The sequence below is a fragment of the Amphibalanus amphitrite genome, unplaced genomic scaffold (assembly GCF_019059575.1).
Source record: "Amphibalanus amphitrite isolate SeventyFive unplaced genomic scaffold, NRLGWU_Aamphi_draft 000717F_arrow, whole genome shotgun sequence".
Classification (NCBI taxonomy): domain Eukaryota; kingdom Metazoa; phylum Arthropoda; class Thecostraca; order Balanomorpha; family Balanidae; genus Amphibalanus; species Amphibalanus amphitrite.
In genome coordinates this window covers 68,303-86,569 of record NW_024882211.1, presented here as the reverse complement: position 1 = coordinate 86,569, position 18,267 = coordinate 68,303, and the positions used below count along the sequence as shown (strand labels likewise).

The following is an 18,267-nucleotide window of genomic DNA, read 5'->3' as shown; positions in this document are numbered from 1 at the left end:
TCAAGGTCATGGCCTTTGGCCTCAAAAACGCTGGACCAACATTCCAGAAGCTCATGGAACTCATTTTGGCAGGAATGGACAACAAAACGTGCCTGGTCTACATTGATGACATCATTGTCTTCAACGGCACTGAAAAGGGCCATCTCGAGACACTGACTGAGATGTTCAACAGGATCCGCGGAGCTGGCATGAAGCTGAAGCCGAGCAAGTGTCTCCTGGGGAGGCAGGAAGTGACCTTCTTGGGACACAAGGTCATGTCGGGAGGAATACTTCCAGACCCGAGAAACGTGGAAAAGGTGGCTCAGTGGCCACAACCTCAAGACGCTGATGAGCTGCTGAGCTTCCTGGGCTTGTGTGGCTACTACAGCAAGTTCGTCAAGGAGTATTCCGAGGAAACTAGACTGTTACGAGAGGCTGCAGCGCGAAAGGGCCCGCTCGATTGGTCACCCGAGCTGTTGAACGCCTTTGAAAGGATGAAATACGTGCTGACCTCCGCACCGGTGCTACGACTGCCCACGTTCCGAGGCAAATTCAGGCTGGACACCGATGCGTGCAACGCGTCGATAGGCGCAGTCCTCACCGAGACAGTCGATGGTGAGGATCATGTGGTCGCCTACGCCAGTAAAGTGCTGTCTAAGTCGGAAAAAAGATGGCCAACTTACGACAAGGAGCTTTGGGCAATTGTGTGGTCGATACGCCACTTCCGCCAATATCTGGTTGGCTCGCCGTTTACGGTGTGCACAGACCACAAACCTTTGAGAAATTTACCAAAGTCGATTGTGATTGAAAACGACGCTACCGGCAGAAGAGGTCGCTGGGCAGTCGAGCTCAGCTCCTATGAGTTCGAGGTCGAGATCAGACCGGGCGAGAGTCACGGCAACGCTGATGCACTCTCACGAAGACCTGCAAGAGGCGAGGTGACGCAAGAGGTGGCGCCTGACGTCCAGTCAACAGCAGGGTCGCTCATGCCCCCGGTCCATTCCGTTCCGTTCGCGGGTGCGAAGGAACAGTACAGCGGTGAGGTGCCAAATTCACTGAATCGCAATGGAGATGACACGTCAGAACAGAGTCAGCACCAAACCGGAACGACAGCCGTCTGTCGAGAAGCCGAGGACCAGGCGAGCCAGATGTCCAGGTCTACCAACAGCGGACAGGGCTTCGCGAAAACAGACTGGCGGACGGTCCAGGAAGAAGACGAGGTGCTGTCTGAGGTCATTCGATGGGTGCAGGATGGCGAGGTGCATCGGTTTGATTCGAAGGCAAAAGGAGCTTGGAAGCGACGGATTTTTGCCAGAAATTTTGAAAACCTGGAAATCAGAGACCATGTTTTGGGCATCGTGAGGAAACACAATGAAGAAACCAGCTTCAGGATCCTGGTCCCACAGAGCAAGAAGGAAGAAGTTCTTCAGAGTCTGCATGATGATGAAACAGCGGGCCACATGGGTTTCCGGAGGACTCTAGACCGAGTGATGGAGAGGTTCTACTGGCCTGGTGCGTACGGAGAGGTCCGGGACTACTGCAAATCCTGCGTATTGTGTCAGCGCAGGAACCGGTCGTCTACCACAGCGAGAGCACCGCTACAAACTGAACTTGTGAGCCGACCGTTCGAACGTGTGGCAATGGACATCACTGAAATGCCCTGCTCTAGCAGAGGGAACCGCTACGCCCTGGTAATAATGGATTACTTTTCCAAAATGGTTAAAGTCTACCCCATGCAAAACCAAAAGGCTGAGACGGTGGCAGACTGCCTGCTGTTGTGGGTGTACGACTTTGGAGTTCCGGAGCGGCTTCATTCAGACCAAGGGCGGCAGTTTGAGTCGGCCGTTTTCCAGGAACTATGCAGAAGGCTTGGTATCAAAAAGACAAGAACAACACCGTACCACCCAGAGAGCGATGGGATGGTGGAGCGGTTTATGAGGACGCTCAAGGACGTCGTCTCAAAGTTTATCGAGCCACAGGGCTCCGACTGGGATTTAAAAGTCAGAGCAGCGGCTATGGCGTACAACTCATCGAAACACGAAACAACACAATACACTCCTTATTTCCTGGTCCATGGACAGGAAGCCCGTCTTCCCGCGGATGCAAAGTTCCGTCCACCTGAACCACTGGTGCAGGTCCAAAGTTTCTTGGAAGACCGATCACGAACCCTGCAAAAGGCATTCCAGGACGCTCGAACCAAATCGGAAGAAGCAGTCAGGAAGATGAAAGGACGATGCGATAAGAAAGCGCACCTTGCTGGTTACAAGGCGGGAGACAAGGTGTGGGTGACAGACCCTACGGCGGCAGCGGGAGGTAAGCCAAAGCTTGGCCTCCCATACAAGGGGCCGGCCACCATCGTTAAATCGTACGGAGAGCAGAGTGTGGTGCACAAGGTGCAAGGGCCAGGAGGAAGAATGACGAATGTGCACCACAACCGGTTGAAACCAGCCTTCTCGAGCAGGATTTTCCGCAGGCGAGGTCGCCAGATAACAGGAGCTGGGACGAAGGACGCTCGACCACCTCAGGGGATGGCTGATGGGTCAGCATCGGTAAATAGTAAACGGAATGAACATGCCAAGCGGGGGACACCGTGGTGTCGGAGCAGTCAGCTGTCATTTTACGAGTCTCGGGATGATGACAGCCTGGAGGCAGTATCCCATGGTATACCTCCCAGATGGGGTCCATCTGATCCCAGAGGGCTGCCGGAAGATCAGTGACCTGCTCCCACGGGGATACCTTGGAAGTGGTTAAGAAGACGGGACATCACTCCACGAGCGGCATCAGCGGCAGTAGCGGCACCAGCAATAGCAGCGGCAGCAGCAGCGCAGCAGCGGCGGTAACGTTGGAGACATTGTCATGTTTGCTGTTCGGTGACTGCTCAGCGCAGCGAGAGTGTTCACGTTGACATGATGTGTGGTTGCCTCGTTTTGTGTTGTTTTGATAGTGTACCGTTAATGTTACTCAGGAGGACCATCCTGTAGGGGCAATTTCTTTAGGGGGGAGGAGTGTGGCGTAGTTTAGTTATAGCGGCGTATGCGGTGGCTCCTCTACCCTTGTGGCGCGGGCCCGACCGCGGGCGTAGGAACCGCGACGCCCGTGGTTTATGGCGCGGCCCCGAATGTCAGGGGCGTGGCCCTGCGCGGCCGGCGCGGTGCTGGGTCGCCGCCGAGAGGCGGTCAGTGTGTTGGACGCGGTGACCGGAGACGGACACAATAAAGGAGCGTGCAAGTCTGAGGACTGTTGGCGTCGGAGACGACAACACAACAATCACAAGCTCACAGACTTTTAACTTGACCTCAGGTAAACAAAAGGCATACCATTCGACGCGTCTGAGCAAGGCAAACACGATGCTGTCAAAATCGCGGCTCTGTGATCATTTTTTGAGAAGGTATTCTCCAAACACCGAGCCCGTATCTTAGGCCACTTGACCTGACCTCAGAGGTTTTTGGTTGACCTGAGACCTTAAAATCGTATACCAATCGCTGTGTCTTGTAACGGCGCACACGCTCGTTTTTCCGCGACGCTCTCGCTTTATTAGGGGCATAACGGCGAGAGGGTTGTACCCCCCCCCCCCTCGGCCGGCGCGTATGTAGAAAACCAATAGCTCCGGCAAGGGTTAGGGTTAGGAGAGTAAGGCGGCCTAAAGTTATTTCGCCACGGTAATCTGGCCCGCTGAGCTCCTCTATCAGTTTGGCTTGAACGGCAGCGGCGTTGTTGGAGGGCGATCCGTACTGTTGAAGTGCGAACTGACCCTTAGGGAAAGTCGCCTTGACCCTCGGGTGTGTCGATGTGTCTGTCCAGCGTGGACCTCGTGGACCAGCCATTTACCGTGGACCATTCATTTAGGGGTCCACGGTTAGTTAACGTCCACGGTTCAGTTAAACACCATAAAAAGAAGTTTGGCGGCGAGTACGCGACGAACGGCGGAGAGGGGGCGGCGAAGCAGGCGGCGGGCCCGGCGGCACGCGGCGAGCCGGGCGAGAGCCGCCGGGGGCACCTGAGCGGCTGGGTGCAGGCGATGCAGCAGGCGGGCAGTCCACCGAGCTGTCTGTCGCTGTAGTAGGCGTGTCGTTCACCAGGACGTCCGGTGCTGCAGGCGGCGTTGCGGCAGGCATGTTGTCCGTGAAGGCCGGTTTACACCGAGCCAGGGTGACGGTGTCGCGTCGCCCGAGACGGTCGATGGTGACGGTGTGCTGGTCGCGGGATAGGACACGATAAGGACCGTCATAGACATATTGGAAAGGAGAGCGATGCGAATCGCGTCGGATGAAGACGTGGGAGCAGGTTTGCATGTCTTGAGAGATGAAGATTTGGCGGGAGCCAGGACGAGGAGGAGTTGGACGGAGCTCCGACATGGCGGCACGGAGACGAGAGGCTAGGGAAGCCGGATCAGAAGAAGTGTCCGACGACATGGGGGAAAGGAAGTCACCAGGAAGTCGGAGACTGCAACCATAGACTAGGTCTGCAGCGGTGCATCCGAGATCCTCCTTGAGGGTCGTGCGCACTCCGAGTAGCACCAGAGGAAGTCGGTCCGACCAGGAGACGGCGTCGTCATCGGTCCGCAGAGCTGACTTCAGTTGGCGGTGGAAGCGCTCTACCATCCCGTTTGCTTCTGGGTGGTAGGCGCAGGTCCGGATCCGAGAGGTGCCGAGAAGCTTGGAGACTTCTGTCCAGAGGCGGGACTCGAACTGGGATCCTCTGTCGGTGGTGATGAGTTCGGGTACTCCGAAGCGGGCGATCCAGCCGCTGACGAGATGCCGAGCCACCGTGACGGCGTCCATGGTGGGCAGAGGAATTGCCTCGGGCCATCGGGTGAAGCGGTCGACGACAGTCAGGAGGTAGGAGTTGCCATGGGACGGAGGAAGTGGTCCGACAAGGTCGATATGGATGTGCAGGAAGCGAGAGTCAGGTGGCTGGAAGCTGCCCATGGGTGGCTTCGTGTGGCGCTGGATCTTGGCACGCTGACAGTGCTGGCAGCTCCGGACGAAGGCACGGATGTCCGTGTTGATGTGGGGCCAGATGAACCTCGATGAGATGAGATGACGCGTAGCGTTGATGCCAGGATGAGACAAGTCGTGGAAGCTCTTGATGATGGAAGGGCGGAGTCTGGCTGGGACTACAGGTCTAGGTGTGGCCGTTGAGGTGTCGCACCAGAGACGTAGATGCGGATGATCAGGGACTGGGAAGTCACGGATGACCAGAGATGAGGATTGTTGCAGCTTCGGCAGGTCAGGATCGTTGGCTTGGTGTAGGGCGATGTCGGCCAGGCTCAGAAGGCCGGGTGAGGGTGTAGCTGCGGCAGAAGCCGGCGCAGACACTGAGCTGATCCGTGAGATGGCGTCAGCTACCGGGTTGAGGTGTCCAGGAACATGTCCGATCTTGCTGGTGTGCTGCAGAATCAGGTCCATGTGACGTTGTTCACGGAGAGAATGGTTGGCGTTGCCGTTGGCCTTGAGAGCAAAGACGAGCGGCTTGTGGTCCGTGAGGATCTCGAAGTCGCGTCCTTCCAGATAGGGCAGGAAATGTCGCACGGCGAGGTACATGGCGAGCAATTCCCGTCCAAAGGTGCTGTAGCGGCGTTGGGTGGGCGTGAACTTGCGCGAGAAGAAGGCGAGAGGCTGAAGAGAACCACCAACTCGCTGGTGGAGCACGGCGCCGGCTGCCGTGCTGCTGGCGTCAGTGCTGAGGCTCAGAGCTGCATCTTTGACGGGATGAGCGAGCTGGGTGACGTCAGCGAGGGCGGCTTTGGCTGCAGAGAAGGCGGCGTCTGCCTCTGGGGTCCACGTGACTGAAGCAGCTCGGTCGTCTGAGGCAGTCAGGCCGTGGAGAGGTGCCAGAAGAGCAGCAGCGTGTGGGATGAAGCGGTGATAAAAGTTGATCATCCCCAGGAACTTCTTGAGGCTCTTCTTTGACTCTGGACGGTCGAAGTTCTTGATCGCACTGACTCGATCGTCGAGAGGAGTGATGCCCCCGCTGGAGATCTGGTGGCCGAGGTAGGAGATGCTTTCCATGCCGAAGGCGCACTTCGATGGGTTGAGGAGCACACCGTTGCGGGAAAGACGGCTGAAGACCTCTCGGAGGTGTGTGAGATGTTCCGAGATGCTGCTGCTGGCGATGAGGATGTCGTCTACATAGACGAAGGCGAAGTCCAGGCCACGGAGGATGTGATCCATGAACCTTTGGAAGGTCTGAGCGCAGTTCCGGAGACCGTACGGCATACGGAGGAACTCGAAGGCGCCGAAGGGCGTTGTGATCGCTGTCTTGGCGATGTCTTCTGGGGCCATCGGTATCTGGTTGAAGGCCCTGACGAGGTCGAGCCGAGAGTAGATCGATGTCCCAGCGAGGCAGGCAGTGAAGTCATGGAGATGTGGTAGTGGGTACCGGTCAGGCACTGTGATGCGGTTAAGTGCACGGTAATCACCACAGGGTCTCCAATCTCCAGACGACTTGGGCACCATGTGCAGCGGTGATGCATACCGACTGCTGCTGGGTCGGATGACTCCGAGACTGAGAAGGCGCTGGAACTCTGCCTTGGCAGTGGCGAGTCGAGCTGGATCCAGACGGCGTGGGCGGCAGAAGACCGGAGGGCCGGTAGTCTCGATGTGATGTCGGACTGAGTGCTGTGGCTCCGGGTGATGTGACGGCTGGGTGAGGCTGGGGAATTCTCGAAGGAGGTTAAGGAATGTTGGGTTGTCGGTTCCGACGACGGCTGTCAGTCCGGTGGATGGCACTGAAGAGTGGGAAGCAGGTGAAGACAACTCAGTTAGGTGGTCGATGAGACGGCCTCTCTTAGTGTCGACGAGGAGATCATACGAGGAGAGGAAGTCGGCTCCTAGGAGAGGATGGGAGACGTCCGCGATGATGAAGATCCAGTTGAAATCTCTTCTGAGTCCGAGAGAAAGCGTGAGCATGCGCTGACCATAGGTCTGGATGCTGCTGTTGTTGGCTGCTTGCAGATCCAGTCCGTTGGTTCCGCGAGCACGATCGGTGGGTGTCGCTGGAAGAACACTGTACTCGGCTCCAGTGTCGATGAGGAAGGTGATACCAGTGTTGTTGTCCTTGAGTCTCAGAAGGCCGCTGGCTGGAGGGACGTCAGGGTTGAGCAGGGCAGGTGCAGACGTCTGTGTCACCTGTCCTACTGCTGGTTTCCCGAGGTCTGAGTTGCGGTTGCAGACCACGAGCACGGTGACTGACATGAGCGCGCGTTGGTACCGAACTTGTGGTGGTACCAGCAGTAGGAAGCACCAGCGCCGGTAGATGTGTTGGTTGCAGGGCTGGGTGACCGGGCAGCAGCAGACAGGTCGCGTGGTGGACGGTGGCGAGCGCGGCCGGGGGCACGGGATGCAGACCTCTCTCGGCGGCGCGTCTCGTCCACCAGGGTGGCGACTGATGTTGTGAGGGCCGTGATACCAGTCAGCAGCTGGCTCATCAGGTCTTGGAGGTGGAAGGGTCCTGCAGGAGCAGCAGGTGAGGCTGCAGCAGGCGCAGAAGTCGATACCGCGGCGAGAAGGCCTGAGGTAGGTGCAGCGACGTCCGACTGCTGCGGAAGCTCCAGGAGTCGGTCGGCAGTGCTAGCGATGGTCGCAAGGTCCGTCCCAGGCGGCAGGCACTGGAGGAAGGGCTGAGTCCGAGGCGGAAGTGCATTGAGGAAGATCTGGCGGATGAGCGGGGAATCTTGTGAGCTTTCAGCTTCAGCAAGGTCCAGGAGATGCCGAAGGAATTGGGAAGGACGCCTGTCGCCGAGTTGTTGGCCAGAGAGCAGGCAGCGAAGACGCTGTTCGACTGATTTGCCGAACCGCTGACGGATGGCGTTGGAAAGGATGGTGTAAGGTCGGTCTTGAGGAGGGTTGCGGAGGATGTCGGTGAAGTCGCGCAGGAGGTGGCCAGGAAGGAGAGTAGCGGCGATCCGGAAGCGGCTGAGCTCATCGTCCACAGCTGCCTGAGAGAAGAAGAGGTCGAGCTGGACGAGCCAGATCACGGGGTCCTCCTCGAAGAAGCGCGGCGGCGCGACGTGGCTGCGTGGCGCGGTCGCCACGCGGAGGTAGTCCGGTTGGGCGGCAGCGGCAGCAGCAGCAGCAGCGGCATGCGAGGCGGCGGCGGCGGCTGCACCGGCGCCGGCGGCTGCACCGGTGCCGGCGGCTGCACCGGCGCCGGCAGGCTGGGTCTTCTGGTCCATGGCTGCCGAGAGCAATGGTCGGGAAGATCGGTGGCGGCGACGGCGACACGGCGATCGGCAGGTGCTGCGGTGCAGCTGCAGAGGTAGCCGGACGGTAAGGTGAGCCGATGAAGTAGCTGGATCGTAGTGCAGCAGTAGTAGTCGGCGTTATCCAGTTACACTCAGCACAAAAGAAGGATCCTCGTGGAGACACACCATCCGCCACTTCCTTCCTACACAAAGAGAGCTGGAGGAGATAGCTCAGGGTGCAGGCCAGTGTCGGTGTGACTGGGAACACGAGGGGATAGCGATCCCATGGTGCGTAGAACGCGGGGTCACCAATCTGGCTGGAGTAGCCAGTAGAAACACTGTAATATACAGATATCTCTTGTATTTCGCCACAAAATCGAGACATATATAGTTTTACATACGAACTTAGTTATCTAGTATTGCACACATGTGGCGAGAACATCGAATGTAATAAACGAATACATATGGTTTTCAATATACACATTGCCAATACAATTGTCCAAACAATACAGCAGTTTAAGCGAACGGAACGTTAAAAAGGGGGGCGCACAACTTAATCAAAGGCTTTAGCAATTTCGAGACTGGTAAAAGCGACATCTATTAGAAAAACTGAAACTCGCGGTTCACAGCATCTAGCGGTGACCGGTGGAAGTAAACGCGCCTAGCGGTGACCGGCGGTACACGCAGGGGCTACAATTTGACATCGACGAAGATCATGGAACATTTTTGTCCATCAGACCTCTGGATTTTCTTCGATTGCCGCGCTGAAATGCCGCTCCGTTCTCGGCAGTTTTGACATACCGGGTCGTACCGGCCTGAGGATAGGAATTCTCTCAGGAATTTTTTCTCAAGAATTTTCTCAGGAATTCCCGAGTCGGAATAAAACTTTACCTCCTCGACCATTCGCCGAAAAATGCCTCATCGCGTTGCATCTCGCGCCTCGTTGAAAGTGACCATCCCACCTTAACATTAGTTTTGAGTTGAGATAGCCATATTGGTGGCCATGGCCTGCAAATACCGGTTTGGGCACTCACAACGTCGAAATATGCTTTAATTCGGAGATACGGAATTTCAAACTTGCAGTTTTCGGATTCTAAGGGGCTAATGCATTAGGATGCCCCCTTAGAATTTGTGACGTCAGCGGTGATCTAACGATTTTAAAACCTTATACTAACATCTTTGTGAAGCAGTGGTGGATATATGCTATTTGCGCGCAACATCTGCCGCAAACACCGCACTTCCAAAATGAAGTCGCTAGGAACAGCGGAGTTCCCAAAAAGGAAACAAAAGTAAAAGAGTAATATCTTGAAAACCGGTGAATATTTTTCGGTGAAATTTGGTGTAGGTATTCGTTTTTGCTCTTTCTGAACCGAGCGACATCACTTTCATGCCAATTCATTAACTTTTTTTGAAGGTGGGAGGGTCCCTTTAAGCCGCACCCGGCCGCCGCGCGCAGGTATTCCGCGACAAGTCGCATTCTCGCCCATCTACATATCACTGAAAACGATTTCAAGGTCATATTTACACGACCCTAGCAGAGCGATCAACGAGGTGTCATACCTATGGTGATTGGCCAAAGGTCCAATAATCACAGCGCGCGTTAGACGGCGTTCAAAGATGACGCCAGGACTTTCCGGATACCCTGTACGGCTCAAACCACTCAAGGAAGAATCCTTGCGCGATGACATACCATCGCATAGTTGGTTTTCTGGATTGATCGTGAATCCATCCGGGCACTGTGGAGTCCCTGTGCAAAAAGAATTGATGTCAATGGTCAATGCGAAACGCGCACCATCGCCTCTACGTCGAGGCACCAGCAATGAAACCATAAATACAGCCGGTCATAAAATTCACACTCCCCTCCCCCCAAAGGTTCAAATTAAAACTGCACCACTCCTCAACTCAAACTTAAACGACGAACGAACTTCAAGGAACTGCAGGTCAACGACTACAACGTTAAACGACTACGTATGGGAAATATCTTGAACATCTTACTGAGCTTACTCTGGAAAATTGATACATTGGTCTTCAAAAAAAAAAAAAAAAAACTCCGGCATTCGGCTACGCCTGGTGCCTACGATTTTTAAAGACCTTGGTTTCCATTTTTCTTTCCCAGAGCCATTCAGTAATATATGACCTTTGACCTACTTGGCAAAATATTTTTCGTTTCAAAGGTCTTTTTTGTTCAAAGTTCTTTAGTACCGTTTACCGCTTCTTTTTGCGACCATTCGTTCGGAAGTTTGCCAGAAATGCAGAATATCCCCCCCCCCCAAGCGGGGAGCGTATGGCTGAATAGCCCAGCGTGGCGCGGGTTAACAGGGGAGGGACGCAGTAGGGGAGACCGGGGCTAGTTGGTGCCAGGGGTAAGTTGGGACGGAAGGGATATTTCCAATACTTCTCGGCAGTTGGCGTTCAAGCTTATTTTGCGCATGCACAGTAACGCCGTCTGTTTGTCAACGTGGTGTCGGCGCGTCCTGAGGTAAGTACTGTTAACCCTCGCCCGTAAACGGTGTTTTGCCACCTTCGCCCATGCAGGGGGGGGGGGGTTGGTGCGACACCCCTGGCGTTTGAACACGGAGCGTCGTAGAGCTTAGCGGAAAAGACCAGCGGATTGCTCTCAGCGAGATCTCGCGATTGGTGGTATATTTTTTGGTCCTAGGTCAACATTTGACCTACTTATGACCGGTCAAAGGTCAAATTTTCGGAAAAATCTAACTTTTTCAGATTTCCGCGCCGATTGCGGCAAAACGGTAAGAGATATCGACTTGAAACCTTCACTATCGTGATCCTTGATCAATTCTCTATCGTTTGGTGTATATTTCGATGTCATAACTCTAAAAATGATGCGTTGGGAGCATCGGAAGTCTGCAAGGTCATTTGTGCACTGGGTCACGTCAGGCGTGTGACGTCACTGACCTGACCCTGACCCAAAATGAACTACAAGAAACAACCGACGATGCCTGAAATGGATAGCAAATTCGAATTCAGGGCATCAAAATACCCCGAAAAGGCATACAAGTGCAAGAAGTCATTACAGGTCAACCGAGGTCACTGATCTGATCTTGACCTTTAGTAACCTTGAAAAGGTCAACGGACATTGTGCCAATGTCAAATCAGCCAGTTATGATTCTAAAACAATCCATCAGTGTGTCAGGTCAGTCGGCATTTATACCAATGTGAAGCAATCTCCAATTTAGCGTAAATCTGGCCGGAGGTTGTTCCCTTTATGACGTCATAACTCCGTGACCTGACATGACCTTGACAAAAAAAAAATACCAAAAGTTCCGCAAAGGATGCCCCATAGGGTACTGAAAATTTGAGCAGGCTATCTGAAACGGTTCGGCGTGTAGCTAAGAAAAACCTCAGGGGGTGCACCAACCCCCCCCCCCCTACATGGGCGAGGGTTAATAATCGCTAAAAATGTGTTTTCAGGTACCAAAAGTGATTTTCTTGCTTTGAAAATATTCTCTTCTAGTGTCATTGATAGTGGAAACATTGCAAATTCGCTACGCCTGAGAGACCTGCGGACATTTTGGCTATGACTATGAGTACACTCTCAACCGTTCTTCGCCAAATCATTGTGAATTGGTCACGTGGTTCCAAAATAAAAATGGCGCTTCGGGTTAGTTGGGCCAGGTTGATGTGGGGCAAGTTGGGCATGTTTGTGTAGACATGGCCGTGATAGACTTTATGCAAAACATTAGTCACATTGTATTGGCAAGCAAGACCAGTTCGAAGCCAAAGTCAAAGTTCAGTTCAAGTCCCAATTCCAAGCCTAGCCCCCCGCTCCAGACCGAATCCCCCCGTCAATGACAATGACCTTCAGACGACCTTTCGTCCGAGAAGGTTCCAGGAGAAAACCCAATCGGCGGCTGCCCTGGCGTCGCAGCGCCAGCCAATCAGCAGCCGCCATCACTGCCACAGCCGTCGCCGCAGAGCACGGCAAATAGCCCACGGCGCGTGAGCTGTAGCCGCGGGCGCTCGCAGCGGCAGAGTTCCACTTCCGACTCTGACTCAGTCGGTCTCGGAGCGGCAGTCCATTCATTGGCGGAAGTTCATTCATTGCCAACATATATAGCCGCCCGGGCAATAGGCGGCGGCACAGGAGAAGGAGCCCTCCTACATTTGTCAAAAGCAAGCCGAGAGAGAAATGCTTGCAGTGTGAATATTGGGAACATACGCTATGCACAGGGGGCAGCAGAATCTTCATCCGTCAAAACTGTTACTCGGAGAGCGAATGAGTGAGGTTGGTGCATTTTGTAAAAGCACCTAAAGCTGGTCATACATACACATTTTGCGTGTGTGCGTTTTTGTTTGCCGCAGGAGTACTGCAAACGTTTGCGTTTTGTCATTAAATGTTGATAAACATGCCCGCATGGATAAGCGATGACTGCTCATGTGAAACATGAACAAAAATGTGTTTAGATAAACTGTTTTTCCTAGTGCACCGACTTGCCCCAACCCCTGGCCCGACTCACCCCGCCTGCGGGGTAAGTTGGGACATTGGAGGATGGTCGCTTTGATCAGAAATGACACCAAGACGATACTACCATCTCTCTTATACTAAGTCTTCTTTAAAATATACAGAAATAAGCTCTCGGTTAATAGCCAACAAATAATGATATGTATACTCAATAGTTATACCGAAGTTATGACGCTTAACCCGCGCCGGGCCGGGGGTGTTTGAACACCCCACTGCGGTTTTTCGCAGATATCTCAAAAATTGCGGCACACCTGTTCACGCCCGTTCTGGCACACCTGTTCGTGCATCTTTTCCGCACATGTTGTGAAAATTTCAGACCCAGGTCTCCTTAGGTCAGGTCACCAGGTCACGCCAAGTGACCTCACCTCAGAAAAATAAGAATGCTCATCATAGCTACACCGATTGATCGATTGCCTTGAAACTTTCAGCGATTAATTAGAACAACATTATCTATAAAATGTATATCTCAGAATTTTGATATCGGTGACCTAAGGTCAGGTCAATTTTGCGGCCTCTCCATTATAAGTCAATGGGAGAAAGTTGAAAAGCGTCTGTTTTGCACAAGCGCTATTCTAGACACTCTCAAACATCGCGATGTAGGTAAAATTGACACATTGAACCGGAAAATGGCAACTGTGACCCCTCATTATGTCCCCGAGGTCATCTCAGATCACGAGCAGAATCTAACAGTTTTTTGCTAATAACTTCTGATGGAGGCGTGCTAGAGCGCTGAGAACGCCTTAGATGTGTTAGGCTCGACGTTGCGGATCGACTTATATGCAACATGACCTTTTCCGGTCAGGTCATGACCTTGACCTGAGGTCAAATTTTCAGGTTAACCTTTCAAGGTCAAATTATAGTTCATTCGACGCGTCTCGACGAGAGAAACACGATGCTGGCAAAAGTAATGTCATAGCTCTTTTGAGGCAGAAGTTATTGCTAAAAAAAACGCTTTTCGTAAAAACGGCTATTTTCGGAGTTTTTGCCCTCTGGAGGCTAAACCATTGACCTGAGATCAAATCTGAGAACATTACTCAGAAAGGTCTGTAAATGTGCTATCAAATGCGCTTTTCCGCGGCGCTGTAGCTCTATCCGTTCCCGAGATAGCTGTTGGCAGTTTCCAAAATGTTGAAATAGTCAACATTTTACCTTTGGTGACCTCTGGTGACCTGACCTTTGACCTGACCCAAAAAATGACCGACATGTTTTCGTCCTCATTTTGGACGTTCTTTCGATTGCCGCTTACAGCGTGTCGCTACGTGGCCCAGGAGCCGAGTTAGAAGGGGGTGTTCAGACACCCCCGGCCCGGCGCGGAATCTCAGAGCACCGGCCCGGCGCGGGTTAAAGTAAAAACTGGCCCAAATAACCCCGGTCTCCCCTAGTTGCCCGGCCAACTGCTCTGCAGTTTAAGGGCGAGCTCTTCCAAGCTGATACGATCCTCTGAAATCAGTTGGTACATACCTACTACCTTACCCACCAACACAATTTGAGAGAGAACAAGTCACTTAGCTGGCAAACGTGCATCGAAAAAGCGTGATGAGGACAGCTCCCTTCTTTGTCAAAACGGGTAAGAATTAATGCCAACTTTGAAATCTAAGCTGTGTTGCGGTATTGGTGGTGATATGCGGCGTGTATGCCTTGTTCTCAGCAAAAGGCAACCACTTGATTAAAGACACATAAACCGCCAAAATAATCTGTTTCGAGTTAATAACAGTGCATATCTTAAAGGTCAATTGCTTTGTCAAAGGACATTTAGATTTAAATGACAGTAGGGGAGATCCGTGTAAGACGCCCAGGGTCGGTAAGAGGCCCCATCGCTTTTTTACCAAACCAATAATGTTATTTATTTTTTAATGTTCTTGTAAAGCAGAAGCCCTCTTGAAACAACAACTCACGAAACCTGAGGTATCAGGTGCGTCGCAGCGACTTTTGGTAAGCCTGTTTCTGTTTTTTGCCCCTTTACTTGCCAGATATATGCATCTTTATCACCCTTATATATCTGAAAAACAATGGCTATCAAATGCAATCTTATCTCATCGAAATTTGTCACATGTTAGCTTCAGAATAGACCATGTTCTGGTGCGCTGCAAATGTCTCATAAACCATAAAGATTGTGACGTTAAAACACTGCATTTTTTAAGAGGCCCTCCCTTCGAGGATGATAAAACGCCCCCCGATAAAAAACGCCCCCGATGCTAAAACGCCTGCACCTGCGACAGGCGTGGCATTCTTTTTTCAAGGAGTTTGTTTTTGTTTCTTTTTTCTGTTTCTTTTCTTAGAGGTAATAGGTACAATTTTCGTTGGTCATCAGCGTTTGGTTGTGCTAGTTTTCGCATTGTTCGAGCGCTTTGAAAGTGTTATTGGTTTCGATAACACCGTATTTGCTTAGCTTTTCGAAATAAAAGGCCTTGCAGCTGTGTTCGCAAAGCGTCTTTTACCATCACTGATGTTAGTTGTCGGACTTTCGTCCCCGTCTTGAGTTGAGATGTTAGTTTCACAACGTTTCGGCCAGTTACTTCTCCGGCCGTCGTCAGGTGTTCTTTGGCCCTTGGAAGGACCTGGATGTTGGTGGCGTTGCGCCGTACGCGTCATACCGTTCGAAAGCTCCTGTAGTCAGCGGGAATCGAACTCGGGTTTCCCCGGTGATAGTCCACGGTTCTAACCACTCCACTATCGAGGCAGACTCGATAGAACTCGATAGTGGTTAGAACCGTGGACTATCACCGGGGAAACCCGAGTTCGATTCCCGCTGACTACAGGAGCTTTCGAACGGTATGACGCGTACGGCGCAACGCCACCAACATCCAGGTCCTTCTAAGGGCCAAAGAACACCTGACGACGGCCGGAGAGTAACTGGGCGAAACGTTGTGAAACTAACATCTCAACTCAAGACGGGGACGAAAGTCCGACAACTAACATCAATGATACTAACACCTCGTCTCAAGCATTCAGAAGAACTGCGTCTTTTACAAGTCGACTTGACTTGTAAAACGCCCGAGGGGGGAGGGGGTCTTACCATACCCATAGTGTAAGAGGCCCTTTTGCAACTTTTTCCAAAATGTTAAAGTTTACGGTTTGTGTACCCCCTAGATTCATTTTGAATGCAAATATGTATGGGAAAATGATGCATGCTCACAGCGCATGCACACGTTAGCTCTTAAATATTATCAGTTGTCTAAAAATAGCAACTGAGCTTAAGGGGGGCCTCCTGCACCACTCTCCCCTGCATCATTTGTACAGTACATAATTTTGCACCAAACTTCTGCTTTCAACCCTCTTCATTCATTCATTCCTAAGGCCCAAACAGTCTCACGATTGTCTGGAAATCGTATGTCAGATCCCATGCCTGCATGCGACTGGTGCGTATATAGGGACCGATAGAATTTGAAAAGGCTCTCGCATGCGATTTCCTGGCTGCCGAAAGAGTGTTTGAGTCATAACACCGACAAACATGGTATGTCAGCCTTGTCACCGGGTTATGGTGCTCAGCTTGTAGTGACCTTCTCCGTCACCGACTCCCTTCTCCATCATTTCCCTCGTCATCACTACCTACTAGATTTAGGTGATGCTCAGACAAATTCACAAACAAAACCAAACTTTGAACATGTAATTGTGCTCAAATATGTCGAAATCACTTAGCACCAGCATGGCAAACAGCAACGAACTTCAATTTCAGCACAGCCAAAACCAACCCCGCATTCGATGTCTCTCGAACGACGAAGATTCTACGTCGTCCGAGAGACATCGAAAGCGGGGTAAAACTCGCGGTTGAATGGATCGACCGATCTCAGACACTTTCCTGTATAGTCTCCCTTGAAAGTATGGCGACTCTGAGGGAAGGCGCCACCTGCCCCAGTCGAGGTTGAGCGGAAAAGTTTGAGAGCCGCTGGTAGCACTGACCGAAGCCTGACACGCGGAGGCAGCCAGCGCGGCGGGGCGAGGGGAGTGGTTGCGGACTGCGGAGGGATAGGGGGGGGGGGTAGCAGTCGCCGTCCGGTAACTTGTGAAGGCATGTGGTCAACGGAAGCCACCCTACTCGCAGAGGACTTGTTGAGATTTGTTGCATTGTAAAGTTAAGAATTTGACTAGTAATGTCAATTACGGAAAATCGGAATACCGATATCAAACCAAATACCAACCAAAACCACGGGAAAATACCGAAACCAAACCAACTTGGGAAACTGAGGAAAATACCAACTTCTTACCGATTTGTTAGCCTCTTATACATTAGTGAGGGCTTATGATACCAACAAAATACCAAACACATTACGATTGAAATACCAAATACCAAGTTGGTATTGGTTTGGTATCGGTATACCGTAAAGTGGGGCTATTTGAAACGGATTTTACAGTTTTTGGCCTCTCCCTTTAAGACGGTTCATATTTCTTATAGCATGTAAATTGCAAAAATGTAGTTCTCCGTAAGCTCTTTCATATAGGTGCATTTTGGTTCAGCTAGTAATAATGATTAAGGATATTTTTTTAGTTAAAGCCTGTCTCAAATAGCCCCATAGGGTGGGGCTATTTGAGACAGTTTTAGTTACGAAGAAATTGAAGAAAATCGGTCACGCTCGAGATAATTTTTTAAATGCCATGCGATTGGATATTTAATTTTGATCATTCTGACAAAAATTGTTTTTGCAAAGACAGTTATATTTCCTTTATATTCAATCTTTTCCTTTTTCGTAGGATGCTTCATTTCGGTAGGTTTTAAAATTGCATCACTATATGCTAAGGCTATCATAATATGATGTGACCCTAAACTTTCAAATTTGCAGAATGATCATCAAGGACTATTCTAAAGTCAACAACAGTAAAATTTTGAAAGAAAGTTTTTGTATATAGCCCTGGTGGCGTGAAAACAGACATACTGAAAGTCGGTGGGGCTATTTGAGACAGGCTCGCTACCTAATGAAGCACACCGTAATGAATCAAACGAGCTAAAAGGTTTCCCAAAACATTTAAGTGAATGGTCTGCATGTTTCCTTGTTCCATTGCACATCTTCATGCGAAGAAATAACAGTAAAATGTTAAGTGGTTTTGATTTTATGACGATTTTCCTCGATCGCTGCATGCTGTATCAATTGGGCGGTTACCCTATCACATCAAGCCTACTTGCATAGGCTCACCTAACAGTACGTTCATGTGTGAAGTAATCTTATGGTGTTTTTTGGTCAACCAAGGTAGACATGTGTTGATTGTCGACTAAGTCAGTGACTGATGAAGCAGATTTTTTGGTCACCAGCTGAATGGTCATTATGTTACACTACGAACATTTGCTGCTAAAAGTACCTACCATGAACCCACTGCACGTTTATGACCACGACCGATTCATCGGTGTTGCTCATGTCGAACGTTCGATGCACTTCAAGTAGATGGTGGTAAGTCTTCTCGGGTGCAATCGCATCACCATTATCAGTAGCTATTTGGCATATCGGTTGAGGTTTGACCAGGTGGGCATCATCGGGATTCTGAGACAATGGGTTACGCAATCGGCAGTAACGTTAACAATGTATAATATTTTCATGACAAATATGCTTAGCCTATAAGTAAAACGGTAGTAACGATAGATGCAGTGCTGAAGCTGTTAAAATTTCAACTATGTTAAGCGGCAGGTAGG

General features: G+C 51.3%; 1 protein-coding gene across 1 annotated transcript in view; it reads right to left on the bottom strand.

The window, feature by feature from the left end:
* Window positions 1–18,267, bottom strand: part of LOC122365134 (fibrillin-1-like) — a 248,808-nt gene that overhangs the window by 181,758 nt on the left and 48,783 nt on the right. The window contains exon 6 of the mRNA XM_043336109.1: window positions 9,855–9,911. Within this exon, the coding sequence (XP_043192044.1) occupies window positions 9,855–9,911 (57 nt within the window). The remainder of the gene's footprint in view (window positions 1–9,854; window positions 9,912–18,267) is intronic.